At 45.0% G+C, this 21,021-nt stretch overlaps 1 protein-coding gene across 4 annotated transcripts in view; it reads left to right on the top strand.

The window, feature by feature from the left end:
• prkd1 (protein kinase D1) overlaps window positions 1-21,021 on the top strand; it is a 35,283-nt gene that overhangs the window by 7,648 nt on the left and 6,614 nt on the right. For 2 of the 4 annotated variants that reach the window (XR_007485717.2, XM_068653032.1), the window contains exons 2-20: window positions 13,580-13,718; window positions 13,856-13,987; window positions 14,426-14,598; window positions 14,683-14,706; window positions 15,010-15,217; window positions 15,595-15,672; window positions 15,741-15,948; window positions 16,309-16,432; window positions 16,809-16,886; window positions 16,969-17,136; window positions 17,556-17,667; window positions 17,809-17,861; window positions 18,287-18,359; window positions 18,576-18,682; window positions 18,772-18,933; window positions 19,018-19,116; window positions 19,198-19,358; window positions 19,615-19,721; window positions 20,809-20,894. Coding sequence is in view for 2 of the 4 variants with exons in the window: in XM_068653032.1 (XP_068509133.1) it covers window positions 13,580-13,718; window positions 13,856-13,987; window positions 14,426-14,598; window positions 14,683-14,706; window positions 15,010-15,217; window positions 15,595-15,672; window positions 15,741-15,948; window positions 16,309-16,432; window positions 16,809-16,886; window positions 16,969-17,136; window positions 17,556-17,667; window positions 17,809-17,861; window positions 18,287-18,359; window positions 18,576-18,682; window positions 18,772-18,933; window positions 19,018-19,116; window positions 19,198-19,358; window positions 19,615-19,721; window positions 20,809-20,894 (2,292 nt within the window). In the remaining 2 variants the exon portion in view is untranslated. Of the gene's footprint in view, window positions 1-13,579; window positions 13,719-13,855; window positions 13,988-14,425; window positions 14,599-14,682; window positions 14,707-14,946; window positions 15,218-15,594; window positions 15,673-15,740; window positions 15,949-16,308; window positions 16,433-16,808; window positions 16,887-16,968; window positions 17,137-17,555; window positions 17,668-17,808; window positions 17,862-18,286; window positions 18,360-18,575; window positions 18,683-18,771; window positions 18,934-19,017; window positions 19,117-19,197; window positions 19,359-19,614; window positions 19,722-20,123; window positions 20,895-21,021 lie in introns of all 4 variants that reach the window. The other 2 variants (XR_007485718.2, XM_049740224.2) reach the window with 2 other exon arrangements.

The raw sequence follows: 21,021 nt of genomic DNA on the forward strand, positions 1-21,021 counted from the left end.
GGCTTGGTTGGACACCCATGGGCGCATGTTTCAACAATCCATCTATAGGTGTGTGTGCCACTGGTTCGTTTGGGCTCTATGAGGAGAACCACTAAAACCGTGTGATCCAATGGTTGGCTGAATGCTGTTTAAGGTACCTTCTGACTAAAGAACAGCTTTCCAACTAAAAGCTGTAAACTAAGAGAACAAGAAAAGGTCTACAAAGTTTATTTCTTACAACAAAGTCTAACTGAATGTTACCTGTTGGCTGGCATCTTGTTTGATGTTATCATCAGGGTCAGAGTCCTGCCAAGTTCTGGCTGATTCAGGCAGCGCACCATCAACAGGAGCCTGAGAGCCTGTCACCTGGAATTAAAACCACAAATAACTTACCAACATCATACAGACACCACAAATGACAGACTCAAGACCTGTATAGTTAAATCATGTGAAGTTAGTCCCCAAAACCAAACAAGCTTTTCTAACTAAAGTGTTCCAGTCAGTTCTGGATGTCTAATCAGGTCCTATAACAGCATCTTTATGGATGTAGTGGAGCATCCTTGAGCATGACACTTTAGCCGTTTAACTGTTGAGGATGTGTGGAACTATAGCTGTAATATAATCAGCCTCCATAATGCCCATAACCAAAATATGATCTAAAAACATGAGACAACCTTCGATCAATACGGAGGGCCCCACAAGTAGCTTTCAGAAATCTGTTATTATGTGTGTGTGAATGATTGGCTTGGTTGGAATAACCAAGACAACTTTAGATCCATACGGAGGGCCCCACAAGTAGCCATGAGAAATCTGTTATTATGTGTGTGTGAATGATTGGCTTGGTTGGAATAACCAAGACAACTTTCGATCCATACGGAGGGCCCCACAAGTAGCCATCAAAATCTGTTATGTGTGTGTGAATGATTGGCTTGGTTGGACACCCATGGGCGCATGTTTCAAATATCCATGTATAGGTGTGTGTGCCACTGGTTCGTTTGGGCTCTATGAGGAGAACCACTAAAACCGTGTGATCCAATGGTTGGCTGAATGCTGTTTAAGGTACCTTCTGACTAAAGAACAGCTTTCCAACTAAAAGCTGTAAACTAAGAGAACAAGAAAAGGTCTACAAAGTTTATTTCTTACAACAAAGTCTAACTGAATGTTACCTGTTGGCTGGCATCTTGTTTGATGTTATCATCAGGGTCAGAGTCCTGCCAAGTTCTGGCTGGTTCAGGCAGAGCACCGTCAACAGGAGCCTGAGAGCCTGTCACCTGGAATTAAAACCACAAATAACTTACCAACATCATACAGACACCACAAATGACAGACTCAAGACCTGTATAGTTAAATCATGTGAAGTTAGTCCCCAAAACCAAACAAGCTTTTCTAACTAAAGTGTTCCAGTCAGACCTGATGTCTAATCAGGTCCTATAACAGCATCTTTATGGATGTAGTGGAGCATCCTTCAGCATGACACTTTAGCCGTTTAGCTGTTGAGGATGTGTGGAACTATAGCTGTAATATAATCAGCCTCCATAATGTCCATAACCAAAATATGATCTAAAAACATGAGACAACTTTCGATCCATACGGAGGGCCCCACAAGTAGCCATCAGAAATCTGTTATTGTGTGTGTGTGAATGATTGGCTTGGTTGGAATAACCAAGACAACTTTAGATCCATACGGAGGGCCCCACAAGTAGCCATCAGAAATCTGTTGTGTGTGTGAATGATTGGCTTGGTTGGACACCCATGGGCGCATGTTTTAACAATCCTTCTATAGGTGTGTGTGCCACTGGTTCGTTTGGGCTCTATGAGGAGAACCACTAAAACCGTGTGATCCAATGGTTGGCTGAATGCTGTTTAAGGTACCTTCTGACTAAAGAACAGCTTTCCAACTAAAAGCTGTAAACTAAGAGAACAAGAAAAGGTCTACAAAGTTTATTTCTTACAACAAAGTCTAACTGAATGTTACCTGTTGGCTGGCATCTTGTTTGATGTTATCATCAGGGTCAGAGTCCTGCCAAGTTCTGGCTGGTTCAGGCAGAGCACCGTCAACAGGAGCCTGAGAGCCTGTCACCTGGAATTAAAACCACAAATAACTTACCAACATCATACAGACACCACAAATGACAGACTCAAGACCTGTATAGTTAAATCATGTGAAGTTAGTCCCCAAAACCAAACAAGCTTTTCTAACTAAAGTGTTCCAGTCAGACCTGATGTCTAATCAGGTCCTATAACAGCATCTTTATGGATGTAGTGGAGCATCCTTCAGCATGACACTTTAGCCGTTTAGCTGTTGAGGATGTGTGGAACTATAGCTGTAATATAATCAGCCTCCATAATGTCCATAACCAAAATATGATCTAAAAACATGAGACAACTTTCGATCCATACGGAGGGCCCCACAAGTAGCCATCAGAAATCTGTTATTGTGTGTGTGTGAATGATTGGCTTGGTTGGAATAACCAAGACAACTTTAGATCCATACGGAGGGCCCCACAAGTAGCCATCAGAAATCTGTTGTGTGTGTGAATGATTGGCTTGGTTGGACACCCATGGGCGCATGTTTTAACAATCCTTCTATAGGTGTGTGTGCCACTGGTTCGTTTGGGCTCTATGAGGAGAACCACTAAAACCGTGTGATCCAATGGTTGGCTGAATGCTGTTTAAGGTACCTTCTGACTAAAGAACAGCTTTCCAACTAAAAGCTGTAAACTAAGAGAACAAGAAAAGGTCTACAAAGTTTATTTCTTACAACAAAGTCTAACTGAATGTTACCTGTTGGCTGGCATCTTGTTTGATGTTATCATCAGGGTCAGAGTCCTGCCAAGTTCTGGCTGGTTCAGGCAGCGCACCGTCAACAGGAGCCTGAGAGCCTGTCACCTGGAATTAAAACCACAAGTAACTTACCAACATCATACAGACACCACAAATGACAGACTCAAGACCTGTATAGTTAAATCATGTGAAGTTAGTCCCCAAAACCAAACAAGCTTTTCTAACTAAAGTGTTCCAGTCAGCCCTGATGTCTAATCAGGTCCTATAACAGCATCTTTATGGATGTAGTGGAGCATCCTTCAGCATGACACTTTAGCCGTTTTGCTGTTGAGGATGTGTGGAACTATAGCTGTAATATAATCAGCCTCCATAATGTCCATAACCAAAATATGATCTAAAAACATGAGACAACCTTCGGTCAATACGGAGGGCCCCACAAGTAGCCGTCAGAAATCTGTTATTATGTGTGTGTGAATGATTGGCTTGGTTGGAATAACCAAGACAACTTTCGATCCATACGGAGGGCCCCACAAGTAGCCATGAGAAATCTGTTATGTGTGTGTGAATGATTGGCTTGGTTGGAATAACCAAGACAACTTTCGATCCATACGGAGGGCCCCACAAGTAGCCATCAGAAATCTGTTATGTGTGTGTGAATGATTGGCTTGGTTGGACACCCATGGGCGCATGTTTCAAATATCCATGTATAGGTGTGTGTGCCACTGGTTCGTTTGGGCTCTATGAGGAGAACCACTAAAACCGTGTGATCCAATGGTTGGCTGAATGCTGTTTAAGGTACCTTCTGACTAAAGAACAGCTTTCCAACTAAAAACTGTAAACTAAGAGAACAAGAAAAGGTCTACAAAGTTTATTTCTTACAACAAAGTCTAACTGAATGTTACCTGTTGGCTGGCATCTTGTTTGATGTTATCATCAGGGTCAGAGTCCTGCCAAGTTCTGGCTGGTTCAGGCAGAGCACAGTCAACAGGAGCCTGAGAGCCTGTCACCTGGAATTAAAACCACAAATAACTTACCAACATCATACAGACACCACAAATGACAGACTCAAGACCTGTATAGTTAAATCATGTGAAGTTAGTCCCCAAAACCAAACAAGCTTTTCTAACTAAAGTGTTCCAGTCAGACCTGATGTCTAATCAGGTCCTATAACAGCATCTTTATGGATGTAGTGGAGCATGCTTCAGCATGACACTTTAGCCGTTTAGCTGTTGAGGATGTGTGGAACTATAGCTGTAATATAATCAGCCTCCATAATGTCCATAACCAAAATATGATCTAAAAACATGAGGCAACCTTTGATCCATACGGAGGGCCCCACAAGTAGCCATCAGAAATCTGTTATTGTGTGTGTGTGAATGATTGGCTTGGTTGGAATAACCAAGACAACTTTAGATCCATACGGAGGGCCCCACAAGTAGCCATCAGAAATCTGTTATGTGTGTGTGAATGATTGGCTTGGTTGGACACCCATGGGCGCATGTTTCAACAATCCTTCTATAGGTGTGTGTGCCACTGGTTCGTTTGGGCTCTATGAGGAGAATCACTAAAACCATGTGATCCAATGGTTGGCTGAATGCTGTTTAAGGTACCTTCTGACTAAAGAACAGCTTTCCAACTAAAAGCTGTAAACTAAGAGAACAAGAAAAGGTCTACAAAGTTGATTTCTTACAACAAAGTCTAACTGAATGTTACCTGTTGGCTGGCATCTTGTTTGATGTTATCATCAGGGTCAGAGTCCTGCCAAGTTCTGGCTGGTTCAGGCAGAGCACCGTCAACAGGAGCCTGAGAGCCTGTCACCTGGAATTAAAACCACAAATAACTTACCAACATCATACAGACACCACAAATGACAGACTCAAGACCTGTATAGTTAAATCATGTGAAGTTAGTCCCCAAAACCAAACAAGCTTTTCTAACTAAAGTGTTCCAGTCAGACCTGATGTCTAATCAGGTCCTATAACAGCATCTTTATGGATGTAGTGGAGCATCCTTCAGCATGACACTTTAGCCGTTTAGCTGTTGAGGATGTGTGGAACTATAGCTGTAATATAATCAGCCTCCATAATGTCCATAACCAAAATATGATCTAAAAACATGAGGCAACCTTTGATCCATACGGAGGGCCCCACAAGTAGCCATCAGAAATCTGTTATTGTGTGTGTGTGAATGATTGGCTTGGTTGGAATAACCAAGACAACTTTAGATCCATACGGAGGGCCCCACAAGTAGCCATCAGAAATCTGTTATGTGTGTGTGAATGATTGGCTTGGTTGGACACCCATGGGCGCATGTTTCAACAATCCTTCTATAGGTGTGTGTGCCACTGGTTCGTTTGGGCTCTATGAGGAGAACCACTAAAACCGTGTGATCCAATGGTTGGCTGAATGCTGTTTAAGGTACCTTCTGACTAAAAAACAGCTTTCCAACTAAAAGCTGTAAACTAAGAGAACAAGAAAAGGTCTACAAAGTTTATTTCTTACAACAAAGTCTAACTGAATGTTACCTGTTGGCTGGCATCTTGTTTGATGTTATCATCAGGGTCAGAGTCCTGCCAAGTTCTGGCTGGTTCAGGCAGCGCACCGTCAACAGGAGCCTGAGAGCCTGTCACCTGGAATTAAAACCACAAATAACTTACCAACATCATACAGACACCACAAATGACAGACTCAAGACCTGTATAGTTAAATCATGTGAAGTTAGTCCCCAAAACCAAACAAGCTTTTCTAACTACAGTGTTCCAGTCAGACCTGATGTTTAATCAGGTCCTATAACAGCATCTTTATGGATGTAGTGGAGCATCCTTCAGCATGACACTTTAGCCGTTTTGCTGTTGAGGACGTGTGGAACTATAGCTGTAATATAATCAGCCTCCATAATGTCCATAACCAAAATATGATCTAAAAACATGAGACAACTTTCGATCCATACGGAGGGCCCCACAAGTAGCCATCAGAAATCTGTTATTGTGTGTGTGTGAATGATTGGCTTGGTTGGAATAACCAAGACAACTTTAGATCCATACGGAGGGCCCCACAAGTAGCCATCAGAAATCTGTTGTGTGTGTGAATGATTGGCTTGGTTGGACACCCATGGGCGCATGTTTTAACAATCCTTCTATAGGTGTGTGTGCCACTGGTTCGTTTGGGCTCTATGAGGAGAATCACTAAAACCGTGTGATCCAATGGTTGGCTGAATGCTGTTTAAGGTACCTTCTGACTAAAGAACAGCTTTCCAACTAAAAGCTGTAAACTAAGAGAACAAGAAAAGGTCTACAAAGTTGATTTCTTACAACAAAGTCTAACTGAATGTTACCTGTTGGCTGGCATCTTGTTTGATGTTATCATCAGGGTCAGAGTCCTGCCAAGTTCTGGCTGGTTCAGGCAGAGCACCGTCAACAGGAGCCTGAGAGCCTGTCACCTGGAATTAAAACCACAAATAACTTATCAACATCATACAGACACCACAAATGACAGACTCAAGACCTGTATAGTTAAATCATGTGAAGTTAGTCCCCAAAACCAAACAAGCTTTTCTAACTAAAGTGTTCCAGTCAGACCTGATGTCTAATCAGGTCCTATAACAGCATCTTTATGGATGTAGTGGAGCATCCTTCAGCATGACACTTTAGTCGTTTTGCTGTTGAGGATGTGTGGAACTATAGCTGTAATATAATCAGCCTCCATAATGTCCATAACCAAAATATGATCTAAAAACCTGAGACAACTTTCGATCCATACGGAGAGCCCCACAAGTAGCCATCAGAAATCTGTTATTGTGTGTGTGTGAATGATTGGCTTGGTTGGAATAACCAAGACAACTTTAGATCCATACGGAGGGCCCCACAAGTAGCCATCAGAAATCTGTTATGTGTGTGTGAATGATTGGCTTGGTTGGACACCCATGGGCGCATGTTTCAACAATCCTTCTATAGGTGTGTGTGCCACTGGTTCGTTTGGGCTCTATGAGGAGAACCACTAAAACCATGTGATCCAATGGTTGGCTGAATGCTGTTTAAGGTACCTTCTGACTAAAGAACAGCTTTCCAACTAAAAGCTGTAAACTAAGAGAACAAGAAAAGGTCTACAAAGTTTATTTCTTACAACAAAGTCTAACTGAATGTTACCTGTTGGCTGGCATCTTGTTTGATGTTATCATCAGGGCCAGAGTCCTGCCAAGTTCTGGCTGGTTCAGGCAGCGCACCGTCAACAGGAGCCTGAGAGCCTGTCACCTGGAATCAAAACCACAAATAACTTACCAACATCATACTGAGAGTAATTCAAATAAAAGAGACAAAAATCTTCCTTTTTTTAATAACAAATTAATATTCCAACTTGCATACTTGATCTTACTGACTTACTTTTTCACGCCATGGCCATTTAGAATCACCATAGTTGTAATTGATTTCAGTTCCCATTTCTATGTTTTTGATGGCAAAAAGGCACAAATGGGGCTCGTCATTTACTATTTTTTTCATGGTGCAGTTTGGAGACTTGTGGTTGTCATTCACTAATCTTCCAAGAGAGCCATCCTCTGTTGATGCATCAATACTAGGAAAGAAAAAACAGAAATCAAACATTTTGTATCATATAACTAGTTTTTTAGTAAAATAAAAGTTGGCTTACAGAAATAAAAACTTGCAACATTTCAAAAGAAAAGTTGAGAGGGAAACAATGTCTTTTTGAACATCATAGCACTAAATAAAAAAAATTGTTAATGCCACAATCCTGATGTGTTATTGAAATATTGCTTCTGAGTGACTCACTAATTTAGGGTATTTTATTCCAGTCTCTTTCTAGAGTTCATAATTATTGTATAGAAAATATTTGGATATACATACCACCAGTAATGATTCTGCCATTCAAAGTCAAAGAGAAATGTACTCTCCTTTTCAGAGTACTTGCTTGTTTGGCATTTTTCTGCTGACAGAAGTTGACCCCTGTATTATAAGATGAACTCTCCTTGTTCAAAGTGCTGGGTAGCAAACACGCCTCTTCCTGCAAGGACATTTTATATAAAACCATTGGTTATGAGAAAATATTTCTTTAAGATACACCTTTAACCAAATAATTGTGGTGTTATCTTACAATTTTAATACTAAGTTCTCGCTTAGAAACAGAAATACAACAACCAATCTGAATTTGATTGTTTTCTGTGTTGTTTTATAAAATAAATAAATATATACTTAATGGATAAATGGTCTAAAAATGAGTTTATTACCTTTTTGATCATCAATAAATCTTTCCACTAGTCCAGGTTTGTCCTTTGAGGATTAAATGTAAAAGGCTGCTTCATCAGCAGGCTTTTTTCTTGCTTTCCTTTTGGACATTTCTGGCTCTAAAAAATAATTCAAAACATGGCAGAGAGAACTTTAACAAGCACTCTATATTAATTTTAAAAGATTTGTAATCATCCACTGTATAAAGACTGAAGGAATAAGCCTGGCCTGAGAACTAACAGAACAAGAGTGATTAAAGAAAGAATATTTTTCAGAAAATACTGATATATTAATGAAAATGTTTGTCGGTTTGAAGCTGAGCTTTGTTACTTTTAACTAGTCACAGTTCCAACCAGGTGCTGCATCCAAAGAAAAGTTATTTCAATAGTTTTACCAGTATAACTCGTTATACTTTTCAGGAGCTACCAACTCGTTTTTATTATGTTTGTGTTTGAAAAGTGAACGTAGCATCCTGATTAGCGGTAGCTAATTAGCCAATAAGCTAGTTTCCGGATAGTTTTATTTGCGTCAGAATGCTTGTGTTATTTAAAGAAAGCATTCTTACATGATAGAAAACCACCGAGAAATACAGAAGACATGCAGATATATCATAACACTGAGCACACACGTGTTTGACGAGTTTTGAAGTGGTTTCGGCAATTACGGCCAGAGTCCGGTTCTGGGCTTAGCAATTATGAAACATTAGCACATCGAAATCATCCTGAATATAGCACGGAGCAATTATACATTCTGTCGTTCTCTTTTACACCATTGTTTTTAAAACCACTGCAAGCTAAGATGAATAACAAGTTAAAAAGCCGGACTGTCTGAGGGGAAAACGTTACGCCATCCGAGTGACAATATACCGAATCCGAAGCCATAATCATTGCATATAAACCCCTCGGGGTCTGGACAAAAAGCATTTCTACATCAGTTTCTTGTACTTAGTATTTACATGCAGTTGATTTACTCACCGTGTATGTTGTGTTTCATTATGAGCAGCGTGTCTTCGTCGCGGAGCAGTCTCAGTCTGGCGGCGTCACACGTGGCGAAGTGACGTTAAGCTGGTGGTTTTAGCCGCATGAAGCTAACACATGCAATACCTGCTGATTTAACTAATATGTAAACTGATGGTAAAGAATAAATTACTATTTATTTATACCTTTATTTTTATGTTTAGAACATGAAAAATGCACGAGATGCTGATTTAACTAATATGTAAACTGATGGTAAAGAATAAATTACTATTTATTTATACCTTTATTTTTATGTTTAGAACATGAAAAATGCACGAGACAGTTTTTAAAATAAGCCTAATAGAATGAGCGTATTTTTATAAAGCAAGTGTAATGAATATTAAATAACGTAGATAAATTGCAATTGTAATGCAGGAATTTTATCTTTACAGTATTATTTTAGCTGCTATGGTTACTAAAATAATAATTACCTGGTTTAAATCTACAGGAAATAGCATTTTATTTTCTTAATCAACACTCGGATCACGAGGTGCCCTGATTGGTTGAATCACACACACTTCCGGTAGTGTGTATACTTGCAATACCACTTGCCATGGTCGGGGGGCCGCTACTGAGCACACACACTTCACACACACAATTCTCAACATTGCGACCATGAGGGGTAAGTGAAAAAAATTCGTGAGGCATGTTGTTAGAGCATTTCAAGCTGTTTTAGAGTGGTTTCCCGAGTGGGGTCCATGATTTTGGACCCCACAACGACACAGGGCCCCACTTTGTTGGTGGGCTCCCTGTCTTCGGACCCCCCATACTAATAAAAACAAGTACACACACACACACACACACACACACACACACACACCGGCCAGTGTCTACAGCAGGGATGCCCAAACATTTTCAGCTCGCGAGCTACTTATGAAATGACCAAGTCACAAAGATCTACCCACTAAAAAAATAACTGATGTAATTTTCGGAAGTCCAAATGATCACACATGGAACTATATATATACATACACTACCGTTCAAAAGTTTGGGGTCACCCAAACAATTTTGTGTTTTCCATGAAAAGTCACACTTATTCACCACCAAACGTTGTGAAATGAATAGAAAATAGAGTCAAGACATTGACAAGGTTAGAAATAATGATTTGTATTCGAAAAGATTTTTTTTACATCAAATTTTGCTTTCGTCAAAGAATCCTCTATTTGCAGCAATTACGGCATTGCTGACCTTTGGCATTCTAGCTGTTAATTTGTTGAAGTAATCTGGAGAAATTGCACCCCACGCTTCCAGAAGCAGCTCCCACAAGTTGGATTGGTTGGATGGGCACTTCTTGCGTACCATACGGTCAAGCTGCTCCCACAACAGCTCAATGGCGTTCAGATCTGGTGACTGCGCTGGCCACTCCATTACTGATAGAATACCAGCTGCCTGCTTCTGCTCTAAATAGTTCTCGCACAATTTGGAGGTGTGTTTGGGGTCATTGTCCTGTTGTAGGATGAAATTGGCTCCAATCAAGCGCTGTCCACTGGGTATGGCATGGCGTTGCAAAATGGAGTGATAGCCTTCCTTATTCAGAATCCCTTTTACCCTGTACAAATCTCCCACCTTACCAGCACCAAAGCAACCCCAGACCATCACATTACCTCCTCCATGCTTAACAGATGGCGTCAGGCATCTTTTCATTTGTTCCGCGTCTCACAAACGTTCTTCTTTGTGATCCAAACACCTGAAACTTGGATTCATCCGTCCACAACACTTTTTTCCAGTCTTCCTCTGTCCAATGTCTGTGTTCTTTTGCCCATCTTAATCTTTTTCTTTTGTTGGCCAGTCTCAGATATGGCTTTTTCTATGCCACTCTGCCCTGAAGCCCAGAATCCCGCAGCCGCCTCTTCACTGTAGATGTTGACACTGGTGTTTTGCAGGTACTATTTAATGAAGATGCCAGTTGGGGACCTGTGAGGTGTCTGTTTCTCAAACTAGAGACTCTAATGTACTTATCTTCTTGCTCAGTTGTGCAACGCGGCCTCCCACTTCTTTTTCGACTCTGGTTAGAGCCTGTTTGTGCTGTCCTCTGAAGGGAGTAGTACATACCGTTGTAGGAAATCTTCAATTTCTTAGCAATTTCTCGCATGGAATAGCCTCCATTTCTAAGAACAAGAATAGACTGTCGAGTTTCAGATGAAAGTTCTCTTTTTCTGGCCATTTTGAGCGTTTAATTGACCCCACAAATGTGATGCTCCAGAAACTCAATCTGCTTACAGGAAGGTCAGTTTTGTAGCTTCTGTAATGAGCTAAACTGTTTTCAGATGTGTGAACATGATTGCACAAGGGTTTTCTAATCATCAATTAGCCTTCTGAACCAATGAGCAAACACATTGTACCATTAGAACACTGGAGTGATAGTTGCTGGAAATGGGCCTCTATACACCTATGTAGATATTGCACCAAAAACCAGACATTTGCAGCTAGAATAATCATTTACCACATTAGCAATGTATAGAGTGTATTTCTTTAAAGTTAAGACTAGTTTAAAATTATCTTCATTGAAAAGTACAGTGCTTTTCCTTCAAAAATAAGGAAATTTCAATGTGACCCCAAACTTTTGAACACGGTATAGATATATACTATATATACATACTATATATATAAAAAGTCCTCCCATTCCCTATGAAAGTGATACATTTTTTAAAAATCTTTTGACTATGTCCAGCTGCCCTTTTTATACCCTTTCTTAAGTTTAAGAGAAAAAACAGGGATCTGACAATTGGAGGGAACTCGCGAGCGTTAGTGTTGTGTTGTTAGCGCCATTGTTTGCGCACGCGTCAAGTGTGAAACCCCCCCCCAAAACATTTTAATTGTCACGCGATTGACCAGTAGTGGCTAGGCGATCGACCGGTCGATCGCGATCGACGTATTGGGCACCCCTGGTCTACAGCAATGTATATACACAGAAACAAATTGCGCACACACAAACATTTACATACATACGTACATCTGTGTGTGTGTGTGTGTGTTTGCACATCCATAGAGACACAAACACACATTTGGCAACAAGCGCGCACACGCATGTACATTCACTCCCAAACAGACCCACGTGCGTACAAAGTGACATGTCCATTAAGTTGCTCAAATTGTCACACTTCAGGTGACACTTTTGCACCTGAACCATTAGCGACAATGCTAACAGAGTTCGGGAGCCCGTGCGTTTGCTAGAGCAGCAGCTGACCTCAACACTTGCATGATAGCATGCCACACTTAACACATTCCCACAAATGAACTGATTAGCGTGCGCGTGTGTGTGTGCGCAAGACTGCTACGAAATGAGGTTTTATAAAAATTCAAAATGCCCCCAATCGTGTGAGAAATATCTAGCGATGACATAACAAAGCACAATAGAGTTTATCGCCTAACTGAAGTGCACTAGCCTAATGCTAACATACAATGTGGAACACCATAGACGGGCTAGCAGAAATTAGCACACGTTTGACTTTCTTAATCAAACAACCAAAATGGAGTAGGACCCGTTTCTCTGGCCCGACGGTGTCACACTCGAAAGTTATGCGATTGTTTGTTGATTGGCAGCTGAGACATGCTGTGGTTTTATTTTGACAGTATGTGTTACATAGTGCTTGTGTGTTAAATGCATTACAGGATCCAGAAACCAATGGACTTGCATATTTTGTTTTTTTTATATCTCGGTACAAAAATTGGAATAAAACCTTTGAAGAGCGAATCATACAAAAAACAGAGAGAAAGTGAAACTGTACTAGGCTGCGTAAATGGTGGCGACACTAAACTGATTCCACACACACGCACCCACATTCTTGCGCGCGCACCCGAGCGTGCACATTGTGGCCGACAGTTCGAAAAAAGTCGTTTGTGTCAGTTGCGTTTTTTTTCCTGCTGTTGCCAAGCAACTGAAGATGATGATAGTGATGATTGCGCCTGTGAAGTGTCCTCCTGCCATTATGTCTTTTAGACGCATGCATGCACGCAGTGCTGTGTACGTGTTTGTGCGTGAGTGTTTGTTTCCTCCACACTTCATTTTGAGGCCACACGTTACTCATCATGCTAATAGGTGTGTGTACACGTGTGTATGCGTGCGTGCGCGAGCCACACTGAAGACAGGACAACAACCTTCAGGGCCGCTGGCCATCACGCACGTGCGTGTGGTCGAAGAGGAAGCAGCCTTGAGCGGCGGCTGCTGCCATGCCAACTGAGTGGGGTTACCGTGGCGACAAGCTTCGGCAGCAAAAGAGATAAAGGAAGTGAAGAGGTCTGACGCAGGACAGCGCGTCACCCTCGTGTGGTCCGCGATGACGCCATCGCACGGTGACGCAGCCACGCTGTCACTCCCGAAGGCCCTTCAGGTTGCCCAAACGACTTTATTGGAGGTGCCACCTCCTGGTATCTTGCATAGCAGACAGCTACCCGGTTCTTCCTTCAAAGGCGAGTTTTTCTGCACTTTTGCAAGAAGGCAAAAGTGACCTCATCAGAACTTAAGCTGATCGCCCCTTTGCGGCCGCCTCATCGAGCTTGCGTCTGATGTGCGTCCTCATAAGCTAATGTTGCTAAGCTAACTTTCCCGTGCGACTTCATTCAGATTCCTGAGTGCGGCTTTTACGGCATGTATGACAAGATCCTGCTCTTCCGCCACGACTCAGCGTCGGACAACGTTCTGCAGCTGCTCCGCTCGGCTTCGCAGATTCAGGATGGAGATCTGGTGGAGGCCGTCCTCTCGAGTGAGCTCACGTGCATCCTTTTGGGCGACGATTATTTATTTATTTTTTGACATTTTTGTGGCCGAGCCCTGCCGCGAATACGTCCAAAACGTTTCCATGTTTGATTTATTATGTGTTTTGTGTTTGCATGCGTTCAGCTTCGGCCACGGTGGAGGACTTCCAGATCCGGCCGCATTGCCTGTTCGTGCACTCGTACCGGGCGCCCGCCTTTTGCGACCACTGCGGCGAGATGCTGTGGGGGCTGGTGCGCCAGGGCCTCAAGTGTGAGGGTAAAAGAAAACAAACAAACAAACAAACAAACAAGAATCAGAATCAGAATCAGAAAACCTTTATTGTCATTCTACATAGTACAAACAAACAAACAAACAAACAAACAAACAAACAAACAAGTAAATAAGATGGCGGTTTCCTCTCTCGAGACTTTGCATTGAAGAGTATCTGACATTGGAGCATCTTCAGGACATGAGCCAGTTTTACGCTTCTTCTTTTAAGTTTGCGGTGCCAAACCAAACAGGTTGGCGCCATCAAGTGGTCGTCAGTGGACGTACACCCAAAATAAACGGGACGCAAATTATAGTGTTAAACTGTCCCCGCAAAATCAGCAAAACAAAAAATGCACTTTGTTGGAATCAAATCTCTGCCTTGGTTTTGATGGCCGCTGAGGCCATTGAGGCTGAAAATGTTTTTTATTTTTTAATTATTTGGAGGCTGCGGTTTGAACTACCACAAGCGCTGCGCCTTTAAGATCCCCAACAACTGCAGCGGCATGAGGAGACGGCGCCCGTCCAACATGTCCCTGACGGGAGTGTCGGCCAACACGGGGGGACGCCCCCTCTCCGCTGAGCCCTCACCGCCGCTCTACGCCGACGAGGCTCTGCTGGTCAGTGTCGTTGCGCGCCTTGCCTGCAGGCCTCGCGCTCATGCGCCGCCTAGCTCACGTCCTCTTTCCTCTTTTGCCTTGCAGTCTCCCGTCAGTCCCAACATGGAGGTGAGACCCACAACGTTGCCCTTCAAACGAGGCTCACGGCTTCAAAGCTGGGTCTTTGGGTTTCAGATTGGGCTTTTGAGTCTGGCTTGGGGCTTCAAAGAAGCGGACGTTACAAATCAGGGTTACATTTGCAAATCAGGCTTTTGAACCAGAGTTCCGGCTTCAAATCAGGGACTTACAGAACAGATGGGCTCGAGACTTTCGAGCCTGACCCAAAGGGGACAGAAGCTTTGTGAGGAGCCGGCCTCGGCTTCTACACGGAGGACACTGACAGGGATGCCGCGGCGGCCTTGCGCTTGGCAGAAATGGTCGGCGGAGGCGTGGTGGGGTCGTGAGCGGCGCGCCAGCTGCCAGTCGTACGTGGGCCGACCTGTCCAGCTGGACAAGCTGCTGCTGTCCAAGGTGAAGGTTCCTCACAGCTTCCTCATCCACTCGTACACGCGGCCCACCGTCTGCCAGCACTGCAAGAAACTCCTCAAGGGCCTTTTCAGGCAGGGCCTACAGTGCAAAGGTAACGCCGCCGTGTGTTGTCTTCACTGTTCACTTGACTTTTGCACTCCTCACGCACCTTTTGGCCAACTGCTTTGCTACTCAACCTCATCGAACAACTTTGAGTCACTCCAGCGGGTTGAACTAGTGGTAAGGCGTCCCATCCTGCATGAGAAGCTCCCTGAATCTGACGAGGAGCGCCAAAATTCCCACGACCACTTCTGCCCACTACGAGGCGACACTTCTTCTTGCACGACTGGCGATGTTCAGAAATTCGACTTACTATCAACATGTGCTTCACTAGATACATGTCAACTATTTGCCTCACAAGGAACTTAGTTGGGGGTCTTCACTGCTCGTATTCACTAGTCACCTCTTGCTTTTCTTCTTCTTCTTCAGATTGTCGGTTCAACTGTCACAAGCGTTGTGCTCCAAAAGTTCCAAACAACTGCTTGGGCGAAGTTTCCAGAAATGGAGGTGATCATGCACACATGCGCGCACATGCACACACGCGTGCACATACATTTTGATGCCTGATCCCGCAGAGTTGTTAAGTCCTGGGCCGGAATCTGACGGCGGCACAGTGGACGGTTGCCTTGACGATCAGGAGAGGGGCGGCAGCCTGACGGACGACGCAGACGACATGGCCGCTACGACAGATGACATGACCGTTGCCATGACGACGGAGGCGGGGACCGGAGAACTGGAAGACTCCCAAGACATGGATGGAGATGAGTCCAACCGAGCCATCAGGTGCACGCCTGCAAGGCATTGGGTTCCCAATTGGGGTCTCAAGGCAGGGTCCTTGTTTCAAATTATAGTTTGGAGTTCTGCAATGGAATTTGGAGTTCCAGCGAGGGTTAGCGCTATCAAACGCAAGGCGTGATAGGCTTTCAAATTTGAGTGTCAAGTTCAGCACTGCAATTAGATGTGAAGCAGAGGGCGAGGATTTCAAAATGTGTTCTGAAGCAATGATTAGTGGCATTCCTGTTTTAGTCTTGCACCAAGTTGATATATAATTGGACATATCAGAGCCCTGAGGTCCGCCAAGCTTCATTCCAACACAGAGCTTATCAGCAGACAACCAATCCAGTGTTTGTCCCCCCCCCGCAGCCCATCAACCAGTAACAACATCCCCCTCATGAGAGTCGTCCAGTCTGTCAAACACACCAAGAGGAAGAACAGCAATGTCATGAAGGAAGGCTGGATGGTCCACTACACGAGCAAGGACACTCTGGTAATCCTGACACCTAGCATAGAGTATAGCACAGCACCTAACATTGCCATTGGTATTGCATGTAGCATAGCATCTAACATAGCATGTATCTTAGCTCCTAGCACTGTGTGTCAATGATGCCCCTCCTCTAGAGAAGTTGATAGCAAGATGGCGCCAGATGGTGCCAAAGCACTACTTTGGTTGAAATGGAGCACCTCAAGTCACAACATATTTCCTTGGCACGAAGATCACGCCAAAGCACTACTTTTGTTGAAACTGAATCGCCTCAACTCACTTCAGTGCCTTGCCAACGTCTTTCTGGATAGTGCCAAAGCACTACATTTGTTCAAAGAAAGCTCTTCAATTTCTCTAATAGGAGCTATATGTTGCGTTTCAGAGGAAGAGACATTACTGGCGCCTGGACAGTAAATGCATCACATTGTACCAGAATGACACAGGAAGCAAATATTATAAGGTAATTCACAAAGTCAACCAAATGACCACAACATGGGGTTTGGAAGATTTAAAATGCTTTCAAGTGCTTGTGCGTCATTCAGGAGATTCCGCTGTCGGAGATCTTGTCGCTGGAGGCTGCTCGGTCGTTTTCACTTCTCCCGGACGGCGCCAACACGCACTGCTTCGAAATCACCACCGCGGCCGCGCTGGTTTACTTTGTGGGCGAGGACTCGTGTGGCGGCTGCGGCGCCGCGGGTGCCAACGTGCTGGTGAAGCTCCAAGCACCACAACAACCAAAACCGTGCTTGTGTGCTCGCAACATTAGGGACACCATGCAGCTCACGACTAAAGTATCTCTGGCCGAATTTTGAAAAGGATCAGTTTGTCTCGGTTCCAATTTGGTTGTAAGCCAACAAAACCCATAAGCCTCTTGCTCGACGCGTCAAAACAGCCAACATGAGCCTCTTCCAACAGTCACAGCAGACTCGACTGGTGATTTCATATCGCTTGGTCAAACCCGGTATGGGTGCTCAAAACAGTGCATGGCAGACTTCCCGCGTGGGTTAAGGCCCTGAGCCTTTATGTGAGTCTGCCAACATTGCTCGACCAATTGGATGTCCCTAATAAAGTGTTCCGTGCATGCGCATGTCTGTGTGTGACGGCGACAATGTCATTTCCTCCCATGCAGGTGAGCGGCGTGGGTCAGGACGTGGCCCGCGTGTGGGAGATGGCCATCCGACACGCACTCATGCCTGCCGTCTCCTCGGGCGTCTCCTATGGTTGCCACGGTGACAGGCACAGTGAGTCTGTCACTATTGCGAACACTCTTTGCTCGACTGGCGGGCGTGGGTGCTGACTCCTTCAATGGCAAATTCCAACTTTTTCTTCTTGTGTCCGGTGGCAAAATTTGATAGCTTTTTTCTCTTTGTGTTTTGTCACAGAGGAGATCTCCATCAGCATTTCTGTTTCCAATCGTCACATCCAGGAGAATGTGGTGAGGATGCACTCGTGCAGCTGTAGCTCATTGAGCAATGTTATCCCCAAGTGTTTGTGCTCTAGTGTGTGTGTGTGTGTGTGTGTGTGTGTGTGTGTGTGTGTGTGCGTGTGCGTGTGTGCACGATGCTAACAAAGTGCGCGCTCAGCCTCCCGGTCCCGCTCCGCAAGCCACCTCGGCTGGAGATGATTGCCATTATCAGTGAGGCTGAGCGTGTGTCGCCATGGCGACGTGTGGCAATTAGACAGCCACCAATATTGTCTTCTTTGTGCGCTCAGTCCTGAGCAAGGTGTGATATTAGCCTGTCAGCTAGCGCACACGCGCACCAGCTGATGTGACAACATTTTATGCACACAACGTGACCGTAAACGCGGGCTAAGCACTCGTTGAATGTCTCCATTCAAACGTCTTTCTGGCTCTTTCAGGACATCAACTCCATCTATCAGATCTTTCCAGACGAAGTTCTTGGCTCGGGACAGTTTGGAATCGTCTACGGAGGTAAAATGGGATGCGAGTGGCGATCTCAGACAAGACCATTTGGTGAATGCCACCGCCTCGGGACAAGATGGCTTCTCGGGGTTTTGTCAACTCACAAATAGTGTCAGAACTCAGTTGGCAGACAGGCCAAGCTGCACAAGTCTGGCCCGAACCGTGTCGAGGTGGAGAGTCGACAGCCACCGACGGAAAGTTGCAATTCAATCTTTGCATTGCCAGGAAAACACAGGAAGTCGGGCCGCGATGTGGCCATCAAGATCATCGACAAGCTTCGCTTCCCAACCAAACAGGAGAGTCAGCTCAGAAACGAGGTGGCTATATTGCAGGTACGCGCGACGGTTTGGGCAAGCAAGGCGCTGTTACGGAAGCAAAGGACTGTCTGAGGAAACGTTTGTCTGTCCCCTTTTTGCGGCAGAACCTGCACCACCCTGGCGTGGTCAACCTGGAATGCATGTTTGAGACTCCTGAGCGCGTTTTTGTGTTGATGGAGAAGCTCCACGGGGACATGCTGGAGATGATCCTGTCCAGCGAGAAAGGGCTCCTGCCCGAGCGCATCACCAAGTTCCTCGTCACGCAGGTGCAGGCTGCCACTGCCGCCATACGTCTTCCTTTTCCAGCCGTTGAATTTGGCCCCTTTTGGAATCTGATATGTGGTCTTCAGATCCTGGTGGCTCTGCGTCACCTCCACTTCAAGAACATCGTCCACTGTGACCTGAAACCCGAAAACGTACTGCTGGCGTCTGCCGATCCGCTCCCGCAGGTGAAGAACAAATTCAGCCCGCAGGGGAAAAATGCTGGTGACTCATCCTCTGCTTTGTTTTGCTTTTATTTGCCGGCACAGGTGAAACTGTGCGACTTTGGATTCGCGCGCATCATCGGCGAGAAATCGTTCCGCCGCTCGGTAGTGGGCACGCCGGCGTACCTGGCGCCAGAGGTACTGCGCAACAAAGGCTACAACCGCTCGCTGGACATGTGGTCGGTTGGCGTCATTGTTTACGTCAGGTACGTTCACCGCAACGCTAGCTCGCGTAGTTACCGCTTTCGTTACTTTGTCCGTTTGCTCATTTTCTGACTTGTTTTTTTTCTTTCTTTGTTCAATGGTCATTTAGGGGCATTGTTTGTTTGATTGCTAGTCTCCTTGAGTCATTCTTGCACTAATTGCCAGCGGCACAGTCGGATTAATAATCTTTTGGATTTGTTTCGAGGCCGATCTTTGGTGCTGCTGTTCATATTGCGTGTCGTCTTTGACTGTCTTCAGTCTCAGCGGAACGTTCCCGTTCAATGAAGACGAAGACATCAACGATCAAATCCAGAACGCCGACTTCATGTACCCGCCGCACCCCTGGAAAAACGTCTCCCCCGAAGGTATGTGCACTTTGTCCCCCGTTCTAATTACTTTCCAGAATGCAGCATTTGGATTGTTGCCATGTTTCGTGCGTTGCGCTATTTTGACCTCCCGTGTTGGTATGTAGCTTTTGACATGACGACTCGGGTTAGTGCTTTTGTTTGTTGCTGAGATGCTAAGCTAATCACACACAACGTTTGAGTCGGCAAAGGAATGAAATGTGAATGGAAGCGTCGACTGCGAGACGCTTGAGACTTTCCTGTAAGCCGGCCCTCCCGCTGGCTTTAATAAGCAACTTTCACATCTAGCGCGGTTGGCGTTAGCGCGCTAGCCCATTTCACGCCGCCTGTCGACGGCCATTACGCTCACGCCTTCATCTCTCTCTTGGCCCCGCTGAGACGACTTTCTTTGCTTTTGTTTAGGCGGCCATGAAGACCTCTGCTTGGGTTCAACTTGTCTTTCGGGTGCCTTTGATCGGACCTGCGTTAGTCAGTCAGTCAGTTAGCAAGCTAGACAATAGTGGTGTTTTTGTTTGTTCCATCGCAAGAAGTTTCAAAGAGATATTGATGAGGCAGATGTCAGCAGTAATGTGGCGCTGAGAATGGAAAAAAAAAACAAAAGTTGTGCTTGTCCCTCACAGCACAGAAAAATGCGTGCAGTTGCAGGGGGCACTCTATTGAAGCAGGGGTGCATTCATGTGCATAATGCCAAGCGATGGAAACTCGCCCACCCCGCTCCACCACTTCCCCTCCTTCTTCTGACTGGACCCCGCCGCCTCCCCAACTCGGGGCCCTGCGCTGCCGGAGCCGCTCAGACCGATGACCCCTGAAGAAATGTTAACATCATGTTAGCTTAGCTCATTAGCCTCTGCTGACCCTCACTCGGGTGGGGGCGAAGGAGCGTGCATGGGGAGGGGGCCCCCGCATCCTCTGCATTCATAGCTCCAAGATGGCGTCCTTCACGAAGCTGAAGGGGGCTTTCATGAAGAATATATTTTAGAATATCGATTAAAATGCTGGATGGCGCTAAAGAGCGCAGATTTATGATAGGGCTACAGCGCCCCTTTGTCCCACCAGTCTCTACCCCCCCACCATTCTCCTTTTTCAGCCATCGACCTGATCAACAATCTACTGCAGGTGAAGATGAGGAAACGTTACAGCGTTGACAAAACACTCAGTCACGCATGGCTGCAGGTCAGACCACTGAGCAAGCGAGTGACGAAACCGGGAGAAATATTCGAATGGGTGAATGCATGAGCTATGTAGTGTGAATAAATGAGTGAAAGCGTGAGTGTGATGACGTGTGCGATGCACAAAGGGT

Source organism: Syngnathus scovelli, chromosome 14, assembly GCF_024217435.2.
Source record: "Syngnathus scovelli strain Florida chromosome 14, RoL_Ssco_1.2, whole genome shotgun sequence".
Lineage (NCBI taxonomy): Eukaryota > Metazoa > Chordata > Actinopteri > Syngnathiformes > Syngnathidae > Syngnathus > Syngnathus scovelli.